This window comes from Accipiter gentilis, chromosome 10 (assembly GCF_929443795.1).
Source record: "Accipiter gentilis chromosome 10, bAccGen1.1, whole genome shotgun sequence".
In the NCBI taxonomy this organism is placed as follows: Eukaryota; Metazoa; Chordata; class Aves; order Accipitriformes; family Accipitridae; genus Astur; species Astur gentilis.
The window spans coordinates 22,854,682-22,869,004 of NC_064889.1; the positions used below are offsets into that span (position 1 = coordinate 22,854,682).

The 14,323-nt window shown below is 46.1% G+C and overlaps 1 protein-coding gene across 5 annotated transcripts; it reads left to right on the forward strand.

The window, feature by feature from the left end:
* Positions 1-14,074, forward strand: ANKDD1A (ankyrin repeat and death domain containing 1A). Of its 5 annotated transcripts, XM_049812907.1 has the most exons (15): positions 1-109; positions 2,477-2,580; positions 3,251-3,349; positions 3,925-4,023; positions 4,485-4,589; positions 5,442-5,540; positions 5,961-6,059; positions 7,210-7,308; positions 7,660-7,758; positions 8,005-8,103; positions 9,049-9,147; positions 10,524-10,619; positions 11,844-12,045; positions 12,793-12,924; positions 13,164-14,074. In XM_049812907.1, the coding sequence occupies exons 1-15, from the start codon at positions 76-78 to the stop codon at positions 13,223-13,225; spliced, it is 1,527 nt and encodes a 508-aa protein (XP_049668864.1). In that variant the 5' UTR covers positions 1-75; the 3' UTR covers positions 13,226-14,074. The 5 variants fall into 5 exon arrangements, with proteins under 5 accessions (XP_049668864.1, XP_049668862.1, XP_049668863.1 ...); XM_049812905.1 differs by having other exon boundaries at positions 12,793-14,074; XM_049812906.1 differs by having other exon boundaries at positions 7,663-7,758; positions 12,793-14,074.
* Positions 14,075-14,323: the final 249 nt, after the last annotated feature.

A 14,323-nucleotide genomic window follows, 5' to 3' on the forward strand; every position in this document is an offset into this window, starting at 1 on the left:
GGCGGCGGCGGGGCCGCCCCTGTCAGCCCGCCCGCAGGCGGGGGCGGTGGGTTGGCGGGGCCGGCGGGCCGCGGCATGGGGGACGACCTGGCGTCGGAGGGCGACACCCGTGAGTGTGGGCGAGGGGCGGGGGGCGCCGCGCTATGAGGGGGGGGTTGTCTGGCGGGAGAGGGCGGGCGCGGCCTCTGGGGGGGTCTGGGCAGAGCCGAGATGCTTTAAAGAATAACAAGACGTATACAGATCCGTTCAGAAACAAAGTAGGCGTATAACCTAGGCGGAGGTCGAGGCTGCTTTTGCCCCAGAGCATCCTCTGTCTCTAAGATGCTGCATGTAACGCCAGTGCCCCCCGCTTCGGCGTTTTGGCCCCCTTCACCGACCAGTCCCCGGCCGTACTGGGTTGTTGCTGTGTCCTGCTGCCTCGGGTAGAGCCCAGCAGACAGTTTCAGCGCACTTCTTTGCATGCCTTTCATCTCCTTTGCTGCTTTTTAAAATCTCTTGCATAATAAACGGCCTGTGAGTTGGTGCATTGCACTGATGGTAAGTCACTTCAGTTGTTTTCCACACTGTTGGGGATAACTGGATCATACTCAGTACCATGAGGTATGAAATACCCTGGAACCTGAGCTCAAAAGGGAAGGAAAAACTGCTAAATATCTACGGAAATGCTGCTGTTGCATGGGTGCATGCTGTGATGAGGAGTGCATTTACATTTACAGGGCTAGCTTCGCTGGTGTGGACTCCATCCACATTCACACTGTTGAATGGTTTCCCATGTGTTGCTGAAAATAAATAAATTGCGGCTTCTACAGCCGTAGCAATGTAAGGTTTGTTACTGCATCTTCACAGGTAGAGGAAAGAATAAATAAGGGGCAGTTTGGCATCTCTTGACAATGATGCTTTGTGCGATCATAAAATGTAGGAACGCATTTCTGTCACATGGAGAGCAGGGGCAGTGACATATGCTTAACTGAAACATAGGGTTTACTCCACTGAGCAGAGATAAGCATTTGCAAGGAGGTACTATGTGTGTAGCCATTGGTGTTAATAATTAACATAAACTCCACAGGTTTTTCCCAAGTTTTCCTGATATTTCCTCTCAATTGAAGGGTCCATGCAAGTGTGGAAATGCAGTCCTGTTAACACACCTGACCAGATGAGAACAGAGTCTGAATATACAGTACAAAAAACCCTGTAGAGATCAGTGTCCAAATCCTACTGCCTTCATTGTAGCAGCAGGTCCAACACTCTTGAACGATCCTGTCTGGTGTTAAGGTTTGTGTTGTTTGTGTTTTTCTTGAGCTAAAGGTTTTTGTTTGAAGGCAAGAGGACCAGAAATGGGAGGATGAGGTTATACCTCTGTTGCCCTAAGAGTCCACAGTAGGGGTGCCTTTCCTCTGTGCCCTCCAGAGAGAAAGGGGGTAGTGCTATTTAGACAGCAAGTCTCCTGTTTATCTCCTCAGTGTGGTGGAACGGGAGCAATAATATGTTATGATGCCTTTGGTATGGCATGTGGTTAGCGTCTAGTTGATATGTTGATACAAACTGAAGTTGCACGGAGCCCTTGCTACCCTCAAACTGCAGCCTGAGATCTGCAGAAACATAGAATAGAGCAGAGCATTCAAGGCAGCTCTCCAACGGGCTGCAACAGGCTGAGGGTCTGAGTGAAGCACTTCTCGAAAGAATTCCCCAAAAGCACTAGGGCAGAGAGTCCAACGAAGACTGACACCAGCCTTGCCAAAAACCTTGAGAGCCTCCCTGTGGGGCTGTGGCAGGCCCACAGTCACAGCCTTGCTCTCGTTTCTTGGCAGGAAGGTTTGTTCGATCAAGGAGAAGATTGCTGGGGCAAGGCCCAGCATGGCAAGTAAACACCCTTAAATTGTGCCTAACTGTACAGGACAAATACTGCCGCTTGTGGTAAATTATGCCCAGAAATGCCACAGTCTATTAAGAGATGCAACACTGATCACAGGCCAGGCTAGCAGTTTTGTGCTGCTTGACTGATTCAGGTTGCCCAGAGGAGCACAGCAGGACCATGTGTAAAGGCCTCCTTGTATAGCAGTGGGATGTAAATGGAGGGATGGAAGAAAGGGTCTGTGTCATCTGCCTCGAGTCCTCACACCGGCTCTGGGCCTTGGAGGATGCCCAGAGGACATGGACCTAATGGATCAAAAAGGTTTTGCAGCTGAAGCAAGCCCATGCAGAGAAAGACACTGAATTAGAAAAGAAGCTGGTAGGACTGGAAGAGCACTGATGTGGCACAGGGGTACTTGGAGAAGGGGAGATAGTGGGAGAAGACAAATCCAGCAAACATGTCAGCATCTGTAGGGCTGGGATTCTTGCTGGAAGAATCCTTCTGCAGTCATCCTTCCTTGAAACCACCAGGTCCAGTGAGATGAAGGGGAGGTTTGTTGGGGCATGCTGCTACATGCTCCTTGCTAGCACTATTTTAATGCCTGCTCTTCTGTCTCTGCTCCAGTGCTTCATTCAGAGAAGGAGTTCCATGATGCGGCAAAGCGTAATGACACAGCCAGGATGGAGGAGCTCATCAGGAGGGGGGTTGACATCAAAGCCAAAAACAATGTAAGTCCTGGATTTTTCCACCTCTAAGCTGCAGGAAGTGCTGAGGGTGTTTTTTCAGAACTGCAGCTCCTTAACGCTACTCTTCTCATTAGCTGCTCAATTGGTCAAAGCTTCAAAATACACTGCCCAGTGCTAAGTAGGGCCTGTGGCACCTGAGCAGTTTCACAACACACTGAAACCCACAGCACTGCCATCCTGGCCAGACTGGAAAGTTGTAAGCACTGAGGGAGGGTGATAATTTATGGTTCCGCTTGGAACCCGTGTGCCAGATATACACAGCTGCAATGAAAGGCTTTCATTTTGCTATCTCTGTACACCAAGGCTGTGGGACTAACTCAGTTCCTGGTGGAGGTCTCCCCTTGTTGACCAGTAGGTTCCTGGAAATACGGGATTGCACCCATCCCTGCTGTTTCAATCTGTCCATTCCATAGTCAGCAATGTTTCTCATTCCTGTGCTATCATTATAGGCCAGAACTGCAGTTTCTGAGTAGAAGGTGACTAGTACCTGTCTGCCTGACAAGAGAGCAAAGAGCCAGAGGGCTATGTACAAAGAAAACCCGGCACAGTGTGAGAAATTCTGGCTCCATGGATGGCAAAGGAGATTTTGGCCTTCAGGAAGGCTGGTGGCTAGCCACGCGCTCTGCATACATCAGCCTTCCTTCCCTTCCAGACAGACCGGACTGCCCTGCACTGGGCCGCAGGAGCAGGGAACGTGGATGCTGTGAGACTGCTCCTGGATCACGATGTCCCGGTTGATGACAAAGACAGTGTATGAAGGCGAATCTCTCTTGCATGTCCTGCAAATGTGTTCTCGGGGGGGGAGCACTGGGGACGGGGTGCTGGGCTGGCATCTTTGCACTGGGTGGGTGGCACGATGCATTGCAGTGCTTGGGAAGTTGTGACCTCCCTGCTGAGGCAGGTGCAGTGCCTTTCTGGAGCAAGCCTTGTTTTCAGATGTGCCTGTGCTCTGTCTTTTGGCCTTTTCCTTGCATGCACAGTGACCAGGAAGTAGGCTGGTAGAATCTGTGAGGTTTTCTGTGTAGCATGGGGATGCTTGGCTTCTTCTGGTCATGTTGTTGGGGCTTGTGGGAAGACAGTGACAGCCAGCAAGTTCTCTGTCCCCATAACAACTGGGCTAATACACACCATTGCCTGGGAAGCGGCAGTCAAGAGGCAGGTCCTGCTCAGCTGCTGCAACCATCTGTGGCAGGAGTAATAGTAAAAAAAAGCCCAGAGAGAAACAAAAGTATTTGGGAAACTTCATGAAGCTAGAGGGCAGCTTCCATCCAGGGTGGGGATGGTGGTGGCTGCAGTTTAGCTGTCTCTCTCTTCTCTTCTGCCCAGTTTGGAATGAATGCGCTTCTCCTGTCTGCCTGGTTTGGCCACCTCCGTGTCTTGCAGATCCTCGTCAATGCTGGGGCCAAGATTAACTGTGTCAACAGGGTGAGAAAGTCTCCCTACATGGGTCCATCACATGACTCTAGACAATGATGGGGGGGGAGAAAGGCTTACATGTAAGCTAAGGTAATTGTGTGTGACAGCATCTGCTACGCAGACTGCCATCTGCACTTCTGCCTTATTCCTAAAATAGGTGTAATAATTGTAGCTACTGAGATGTACACAGCTTTCATAGCTCACATTTGTGCAGTGGTGACGTGGAAGGTGTTACAGAAATGGGAAATGGGTTTAGTGAATCAGCAGTCCAGGTATTTTCAAATAGACCTTGGTTGGGAAAATGAGCATTAATACTTCAGTCATAACTTGCTGTCTGCAGCGCAAGCTAGTTTAGCCCTACAGGTGCAGGGAGGCATAGAATAGGTCTTTGCTAGTAGGAACAGGTTCTTAACGGAGACTGTCTGAAGACTTGGACTTGTTAAATGAGTGGTCCTTTATCTTCTCTCCAGAATGGCAGGAACCTGCTCCACTGTGCAGCTCAGAGGGGACACATCCAGGTGATGGAGTTCATCATGGAGGACCTGGAGGACATGTGTGTGGATAAGACAGACAAGGTAGAAAGGCTCTTCACTGCTTTGTTTCACAAGGTCTGATCTTGCTCTGCTGAGCTTAGCAGGAATGTTGCCCTTGATCTTGGGAAGAGACTCAGAGTCAGATGTTACTCCCGGAAGCCCTCCTGCAGAGTGGGGCCTAGGGATGATGGGGATTCTGGCTCTGGTCAAGCTTCGACAGCCAGGGCTTCCCAATGTAGCCTTTTGCAGAATAAATTCAGGAATTTCAGTGTCCTCCTCTCTTGCAGCTGATGCTCCATAGTGTATTGTAAGTAAGTAATAACCAAGGATAACCCTCTTGAGCATGTTCCAGCACTGGCTGATCTGTTCCTGAAGACAGTGTAAGAACACACAGGAGCTAGCGCACACTGTTTTCTGCTCTGTGGTCTTCATGGTTCCAAGAGTGATCCCCACTCTGGTGCTTGGGAGTTAAATGAAGCAACAAGAGATCTGCCTTTCCCCAAAAGGGGTTTTGACTCACTTGATAACTGGGGTCTTAGATATTAATTCCATTTTTATCCTTAGTTGCTTTTAGTAAACCATTTATTATCCTCTATTTATATGAAATAGACACTGAAAAGATCTCTATTCCAGTGTTTGGCAAGACTGCAGTGCTTGGAGTTATTAGCCCCAGTAGGCAGTTCTGTTCACCTTGTTTTTTTAGGGTCATCCCAAATGTAAAGCAGAATAAAAGTTAACAGCAGAATAAAAGATAACTATTCTTGAAGTGCAGCACTTTTTCCCCTGGTGGACTAGGCTATCACCCAAGGCTTTATTATATTGCTTGCAGCAGATGATCTAATCTTGTGCTCTCTGAGCCTTTCTTGGACTGTATTTCTTTGTTTCCTTTTAAAGATGGACAGGACAGCATTTCACCTGGCTGCAGAGTATGGGCAGCTGGAGGTGGTGGAGTTCCTAGTTCAACTGGGTTGTTCTCACAGTGCCAAAGACAAGGTATGGGCATAAAACCACACGTGAAGGAGGTAAATTCCAAGGATTATAGGATGTGAAGGTCAGGGAACAGGATACCAAATGAGGCTCATGATGGCAAGTTGTCAGTAGTTGTAACTATGGCTGTGGTATGGCAGGGCTTTTCTTCCCTAACCACTTGCAAGCCATTTGCATGTCAGTCCATTTGGATTTCTTTCCAGGACTTTTTAGACAGGATACGCAGCGAGCCTGGTGGGCCATGCTCCAGTTCAAGGTAGCTGGGTTTCTTCCTTTCCTGCTGCACCTATTAGAAGGCTGTTTGAGACTCGTGCCACTGGTTACAACCTCCTTTTCAGTCACACTGGATATACTCTGTGCAAGATTGTGGTGTATTAACACTCAGTCCTGTGATACGTATATGTATGAAGTGATGTTTACTTTCAGGAAGAAAATACAGCATTGCATTTAGCTGCTAAAAACGGACACCTCTCTGTGCTGCAGAAGATTATAGATGTTGGAATGGACCTTGATGAAAAGAATGTAGTAAGTACTTCTAAATGAAATAAAAACCACATCAGTTTCATCTTTTCCCTCCCTAGAAATACTGCCACAGTCATGAGGCTGAATAGTCAGTATTGACAGACAGGAGAGGTCTAGAGATAGCTGATTTTATCTAAAGTGTACATGTGTAAATGCAGGTTGCACTTGCAGAGTATCAGTGAAAGGCAACATCCTTCTCGGACCAATATCCAATTCTAAAGTGTTGCCTTTTCTTCCTGCTGTATCTGCTGACCTACCTTATCACTCCATTTAACCTCCCTTTTTCTCCCTGACCCTTGTACAATCAAGTGCCTAAATGGTTATTAAGTGTGTTTTAAACTAAACTTCACTATGCTTTATAATATTGACTTAGTCACTGAACATATGGACCTTCTGTTTGAGATCTCCCTTTGACAGACCAGCTTTGGAAAATTATGTGGCTGGAACACAGTTAATGACTTAGATAGCAAATATTGACTTAGTAATGCTGTTATTTACTCCAGGGCACGCTCCCAATTAAGCTTATGAGCAATCTTTTTAGTCTTATTTGATTACTGTCTTAGAAAAGTATATTTGATTATGATTAAGATTTGAAAGAAAGGGGAAACCACTTTCTGTGGTAACTCTGGTAGCATTTTTCTTCCACCAGGTGAGCTGCCCTTTGTGCAAAGAGCAATAATAAAACCAGATCAAATCACTTAGAAATTCTGCTTGTTTCTGTTTTCTTGTAAAGAAATAAGCTGCAGCCCTCAGAACAGAGAACCAGTGGTTGAGGGCCATGGGTTTCCAGTTCTGCCTATGGCTTTCTCTGGGCTACTCCAGGAAAATGGTTTGTCTTCATTGTCCACGTGAAATCCTTTTTTGCTTGCTAATGGGCTGAAGGGGAGAAAAGATGGTGAACACAATGTCTGTCTTGGGGCCCATGGGCCAGCTGTTTCCAGTGACATAAGGACAGAGCAGCACTCTGATATGTCAGTGGCAGATAACTGTGTCCTTTATTTTCCTAACATTTGATTGGAGATCCCTGGCTGTCAGAGTTGGTATTTTAACATGTCATGGATTCAGGAGACAGGGTAGAGGCTTGTTCATGATGCTGCTCTGTCTTGGCCTTGTCTACAGAAATGCTGCTTGTCTCCTTTTTTGCCTTGTCCAGGAAGGACTTACAGCTCTGCACCTGGCTGCTGAGGGGGGTCACAGCGACTGTGTGAAGCTGCTCTTGGAAGCAGGTGCCGATGTCAATGCCCAAACCCAGGTTAGCTCCATGGAGGTGATTCCATTTCCAAACACTACTTTGTGGACTTTTGCCCAGACCTGTGACCTCACAGGGAGGGCACCCATTATCGGGTAAGGCTATGTGGAGCCCAGCACTTAAGAAGTAGCACAGGGAGACCAGAGGAAAGTACACATGGCTTTGTACAAAGAGGCGGGTGAAGCTGCCTGGGACTGGTTTAGCTGTGGCGACAATCTCTATGAATTTGTCAGTATGGTGGCATGGGGCTCTTGCAAGAGGGAAGCAAAGAGATCTCTGTGGATAGTCTATAACAACTGCAGCCTCTGAGAAGAAGCCCTGACTAATACCCATCTCTTCTGATGTGTCTCTCAGAAGAAGATGAATTGCCTTCATTACGCAGCACTTCATGGCTATGAGGAGATAGCCAGGATCCTCATGAATGCAGGAATCCACATAGATGCTGTTAATCACGTAAGTCCTGCTCAATACTCTCATCACTAACAAAAAGGCAAAGACAGCTTGTGGAGCTGTTAAAGAGCACTAAGCAGCTCTGCAAGGACCAGTGCTGCTCTGGGGCCTGTGCTTATGGGGCAGTATCCCCAGTCTGCCCCCAGTCCAGGCTGGCAGCTGACATAGAATAAGACATGCTGGGCACAGTATGGTCTTTTCAGTGCCATGAGCTAAGCTCTTCCTAATCACAGGGTCTTTTTGCCACAGCAAAATGCATCAGCGACACACATTGCGGTACTGCAGAACTTCCCAGCCATGGTGAAGCTCTTCATCGATGCAGAGTGTGACCTTGACATTCCAGATAATGTAAGACTGCAGCTCCTGTTCTTTTTCTTTGAAATGTGAAGCCATTTCATGGGGATTTGATCACCTTGGGGACAGGATTAAAGAGGAGTGCTTTAAAATGAGGAAAACCTGGAAGTGCAACTTAGGAAACATGAAACCTGTGAAATGATTCTGAGTGTTGCAGTGAGGTAATCACTTGATGGCATTTAACATGTGGGCTGTGCCATGTCCCTGCAACCTGTGCACAGCAACATTGTTGTAGTCAGGCTCTCTCCGCCCTGGTGGAAGCAGGCGGGAGAAATTTCAGGCTGGAAGATATTCTGCAAAATGTATGGGGGGGCTGAGAATGGGAGGCAAGACTGGAGGTAGCTGGTTGTCTCACCAAATTGTAATTTTGTGAATGAGGGTCTTTGTGTAGCTTGTTCACCGTGTTTTGGTTAATGTTCATTCTTGTAGTGGTGTTCTCTCCTGATGACACCATAAAATTGCCACATTTTGTGTTTTAGTTGTTTCCATTAAACAGTCCCAAGGTGTATACATTTTACAATGCATACACATTAACCCAGCCCTGTGTCCCAGGAACAAAGAATTGGCACAGGTCCTTTCCTCCCTTGGCCAAACTATCTACCGACAGAAATTGTTTAAATAACAGGAAATAATATAGTCCTATACATGACCCTAAGGAGCTTTATGGAACTGAAGAGGTTCCTTCTGAAATGTTATCAGGGAGGCTTCCTAGTGCTGGTGCTGGGACAGGTATAGGTCAGTTCTGCTCAGCCTGAGGAACCCAACTCCAGTTTGAGGTAGGAGGGTGTTTGGCGCTCAGTTTAAAAAGGCATAGAGGGGAAAGGAGGGCAGAGCTGACAGCATTCTTACAGCGCTTTCTCCTGGTATTGTTCTGTCCTGTCATTCTAGCCTCACACTTGTGCTTCTCTGAAATTTAGTCCTTTCACTCTCCTTCTGCAGAGGCAGCAGACCTCACTCCACATCGCTGCGGAGCATGGCAGGCAGGACATTGCTGAGATGATTCTCATTGCAGGAGTTAATCTGAAGCTAACAGACAAGGTAAATCTCTCCATGGTTGAATAGACTCTATGGGGATATGGAGGGAAAATATAGATGGTGTTTGACACTGTTTTTCATAATTTTCCAGGAAAGCTAGTAATAATATTAAAATCTGGATATTTCCAGGGGTGAGGCCTTGAAACACTGCTGAGTAGGTTATTTTGATGTGTTTTCCAGGAAAGAGGTGACTTTTTTTTAGAAAGGTAGAAAACAGTTCACACAATGAGCAAACTTTTTCTTCTCAAAGTTGTTCTGGTTCCTTCTGCTTGTGCTATCATGCACATTAATATAAAAAATCTTCTCAAATAATGATAAATAATATACCTCAACAATTACAGCACACATGTTTTAATAGGTTAAAAGTATCTGGTTGGTATAGATCTGGCACCAGTGTCCAGGGCTTTTGCCCTTGAATTAAATCAATGAAAGGAATTCTAGAGGAATCAGGCAAGTTCCATGCAGCCTGAAAGCATGGTATGTACCCAGAAAATGCTGAAGTGGGCTTGGGCAGAGATTAAAATAGTGTCTGCCGTTTGCAGTGGGTTAAAGGACAAACAAACTCGAAGCCACCTGGCTGAGATGGCCTTCAGCTGCAGTGAATGTTTTCCACCTTCCAGCAGTCTGTGGAACCACAGTGAGACTCAGCACAGGGAACACATTCACACTTTCCCGTGTGAAATTGGGTTTCTGCTCACATCTGAGGCTAGAATCATTCTCAGTGGCATGCTTGATGGCTGGGCTGGCTCACTTTCCTTCATACCACTTTAAAATCTTGCTCCTTTCTCCTATATGCTTTTAGATAAGAATGCAACCCTCGGCCCAATCCAAAATCACGTTCATGTAAGGAGCATAGTTACATTTTCATAGTCCCATCAGCCTGTGCTTCTCCTAGGAGACTGTTTCTAATCATGCATATGTGGAGCCTATAAAATTAATGAGGTTGTATCAATCACTTCAGTTTCATGTGTCAGCAAACCTGCTGTGCAAAAGGCTGTAAAGTGCCTTGGATTGTAGTGCTGAGCTGGTCCGTTGACAGCTGCACCCATGGTGCTGAGAGCCTGAAAGTACCCTGTCATTGACTGTGGGTTACAGGATGCTTTCCCAACCACCCCTGCCAAACGGGCAGATCCGCTGCAGCAACAGAGGAAATGCTGCAGAGCCTACAAAATGACTCCCCATGCCATGCACACAGTAGCTCAAAGCTAGCTCACATCTGAGGTGTTTACAGGTGGAGAATAGGGGTCCTTCATCCCAGCTGGGTTCATTGCTCAATAGGCCACGCTGCCTGCTACTACAGACTGCCGGGTGGGCATGGAGATTGTACCTCCTAAGCATGCAAGGTCTTTTCCAACTCATTTTTCCCTTTCTAATTTCAGCAAGGGAAAACATCTCTGGATGTTGCCGCCCGAGGCAATCACATCAATTTGGTGGACATGATTATCAAAGCTGATCGGTTTTACAAATGGGAAAAGGTGAGCAGCTTACACCACCATCCCCTGCGCTTTCCAGGGCAGATGTAGCTTTATCCTCTCCATTGAGACTCTGAATTACCAGATGTCAAAAGGAAAAGAAATACAGGACATCCTGTGGCAGCCTGACCTCTACTTTCATCACCTTACGTAAGAAAAACAAAAGTCCTCACCATGCCAACAACATCTGCTTGAGGCTTTCCTTATTTAAAAAAACTTCTGTTGTTAAAAAAAGACCAGATTGCGCTGAAGGGAACAGGGGTTTTCAAAGATTCTCTGGCAGCCGCTCCTGAAGCCCTGTAGAAAGGAGTAGAATAGCACTCCTATTTCACTATAGTGAAATAGTTCCTCCTCCCAGAAGGAGAAACTGAAGCACTGAGCAGGAAGAGGCTTGGCCCAGGGTTTCCAAATGGGATGTGGGGAGTTTTTCAACAGTGGAAGGGAGACACCTCTTGTGAGCAGAGTGATCAGTTCTTGTTTGAGTCATACAACTGATTTCCTTCTCAAACCTCCCCACAGCTGGGGCTGTTCCTCCTGTGTTTCCCAGTGTGTCCCAGCAATCTTTCTCATCCCGTGGCCCTGTGTGCAAGGTGCAGCTGCTCAGCCCCAGTCCCCCCTCTGAACCCTTGCCTACCCCAAGCCTGTGCCCAAACCAATCTGAGCAGAGGGCATGCTGAAAGTACAGCCAAACACTGCATCCCTTGTGTCTTCGTAAGACTTTGGGCATCCTCCCATACCAGGGAAGACAGTGCTCTAGTGGGGAAAGAAAAGGAAGGAAAGGAGGGCATATGCCTGTGGCCCAGGCGCAGCTTCAGGAGTAATGCTGTGTATATCAGGCCCTTGCATGGGCTTCCCACGCAGCTCTAGGGAAAGTCATTTACCCTCTTTGCAGTCTGGCAGGTAAAGGGGGCTGAGCAGCTGCGCCTGTATTGCAGGGGAGCAGGGAGATTTAAGTAATTGATTCTGCATACAAGCCCCAGATAAAAGGCACTGTAGAAATGCAAATTGTGATCCTCTTGGGCCTCCACAGCAAAGCTGCTATTAACAGTGTTTGTTAATGTGCATGATTAGAATAGAGTGAAACAAGAGAATAAAGATAATAATAGAAAAAAATGTGCTGTGCCAGAATGAACTCACAGTGACCTGCAGAGCTGGGGATGTGGGAGGCTGCAGGATGACAGGTACATCTGCAGCATCCCAACTGAAACCCCTGTTCTGGCTTTGCAGGACAATCTGAACAGCGACTCCGACTCCTGGGTGGCAAAGTACTTGACCTTTAAGCAAGATCACAGGCTGGAAACACAGCACATACGCTCAGTAATGTGGAGATTAGCTACCAAGTACCTCAAACCTGGTGAATGGAAGAAGCTGGCACACTGCTGGAAATTCACAGATGCCCACATTAGGGCCATTGAGCAACAATGGACAGGTATAAAACACTGCTCAGGTATTTTCCTTCCTTCACTTGGGTTGTGTTTGTAGGAGGTAAGTCTGCAGTAACAGCAAAGCATGAAGGAAACCAGCTGGCTTATTTGAAACAATCAAAAGATTAGGTTAAAAATCCTGTTTTTAATGAATGTGGAGTTATCTACACATTGGAATTTGTCTGTGAGTAAAGCACACAAGCATGGGAGTTAGCGGTCCATTGCTTCCTGCTTTTGAGGTACTGCCAGACTTGTTAGTCCTTGCTACAGAAATTAAATGAAAAATTCTTTCTCTCTAGCACAGAAGAAACTTGCCGGCTTTATTTTTTCTTTTAAGGAGCTGAACCAAAGCGGCAGTGAAGTTCCATTTAGAATTTAAGAGATATGTTAGCAGAAGCAGGTTCTGAGTTCACATCACATCTGAGAACACATCACTGCTGGTTTGGTTACTGAAAGGACTCCTGTAGTTTGCATGATGTGAGCAAGGGGCTAAGCTGTGGTGCAAAGACAGAAATTCTATGTTGCCATGAAAGGTTGTCTGATAAACCCAAGCTCATCCATGGCCACTCCATGAAGTTTAACGTTTATCTAGCAATCACACCACAACCAGGAATTAAGCTAAACTGTACTTTAGAGCCTCCTAGTAAAATCCAAAGGGAAGGCAGGGATGTCCAACCCCAATTCAGAAATTAGCTCTGTGAGGGCTGTGCACTGTTAAGTGCAGGATTTCAGCTGTGGTTTGATCTTGCCAGGCACTAAAAGCTACAGGGAGCACGGCCACAGAATGTTGCTTATCTGGCTTCATGGCGTGATCACGGCAGGAGAAAATCCAGTCAAGGGATTGTATGAAGGCCTTGTGGGGATTGGAAGAAGAGATTTAGCAGGTAATACTTTTGCCTTCCTTCAAATAATCCACAGCGAGCACTACCTGAATTCTGTGGTTACACAACATACATTGAGGAAAACTTAAGGGAAGCCAATTCACGTAAGCTGGAAGCTACCCTGCCCTGCCCCCTTGCTTCCATTACATGTAATTTCTTTCTCTTCCTTTTATTTTGCTAAATTAACCCATCCTGCCACAGCTTTATACTTCCTGTGCAGCAGAACATTCTCTCTTTTACAGAAAGCATTCGTAAAAAAGCAAATGCAGACTCTGCCTCTCCACGGAAATGTATAGCAATGTAACACTGGGAAGGCACCAGTGGTTCCTTCAACTGGTACAGCCTCAGTTTGTCTTGGAGCTACAGCAGAACCACTTGCTCTGCTACTGATCAGAAGGCAGCTGCAACTTAAGGGCTTCTTGTCATAAACAGCTGGCATTGCTGTTGCTTCCTTCTTGGTCTGAAACAACATGGGTATGAGCAAATGCTAACGGTCTAAAATGGTTCTTTACACAGAAGGGAGATTTTAATCAGCTATTGGGTATGGCCTGGGTACTGTAGTAAGAGTTCAGCAAGTGAGCCTCACTTGTCATACTGTGAGTATCAGGAAATACGACACTATTTTACTGTAACTCGTTTACATCACATTTTTGTATATACATTTTTAATTGTCAATTTTTTAAGTCATTGAGGGGAAAGCCTTTGCTTTCAGAAATGTTCTTTAGTTACCTTTTGGGGGGGGGGGGGCAGGAAGTGTCTTGCTGCTTGTGTCTCAGCTGTGTTCATAACTTCCCTAGTAGGGTGGGAATTTAAGAATATTAGGCTGGGAATTTAAGAAAAGTCAAGGCTACCACTTGGTCCTTTTGGGGGCTAAAGGGATGCGATGTTTAACGTTTCAACTCTTCACAAAAAGTTTCAGAGAACATTAACATATACTGTTTGTAAATATATGTTAATATACCTGTAATGTTTGTAAATCAAATAGGTAACTTCTTTAATCCCTAGGTTACAGCTTGAAAAGATAAGAATGGTCATGGGTTATCTACACAGCCTCTGACAAGGACATACAGTTTTCTTAAATACCAATTTGTGATGTAATACTTCATATTTATTTTTTATGGTGTTTCAAGGAGAAAATAATGTATTTCAATAAATCCAGATTTTACCCTTAAATTTGCAAGTTATGTCTTAGTCATTCTTCATTAAAAAAATACCACGTAATTCTTACTTGGAGCTAAACCAGTGCAGCCTTGTAATTCAAGCTGTTCCATGCTCAAGGTGAATTCAAGCAGAAGGTGCCAATTTTCTTAATTTCTAGAGGTGTCTATGGAGGCAAACCAGGAGTGCAATAAACTGCACTGCTGTTCTCTTGTAGGCAATACAAGAGACACTTGCTGAAATT

What these genes read in the sequence shown, in the direction of transcription:
- ANKDD1A (XM_049812905.1), top strand. Translation starts at nt 76, where the DNA reads ATGGGGGACGACCTGGCGTCGGAGGGCGACACCC. An exon ending in CGGTTGATGACAAAGACAGT is followed by an intron (nt 3,350 to 3,924) that starts GTATGAAGGCGA and finishes TCTTCTGCCCAG; the next exon opens with TTTGGAATGAATGCGCTTCT. An exon ending in ACCTTGATGAAAAGAATGTA is followed by an intron (nt 6,060 to 7,209) that starts GTAAGTACTTCT and finishes TGCCTTGTCCAG; the next exon opens with GAAGGACTTACAGCTCTGCA.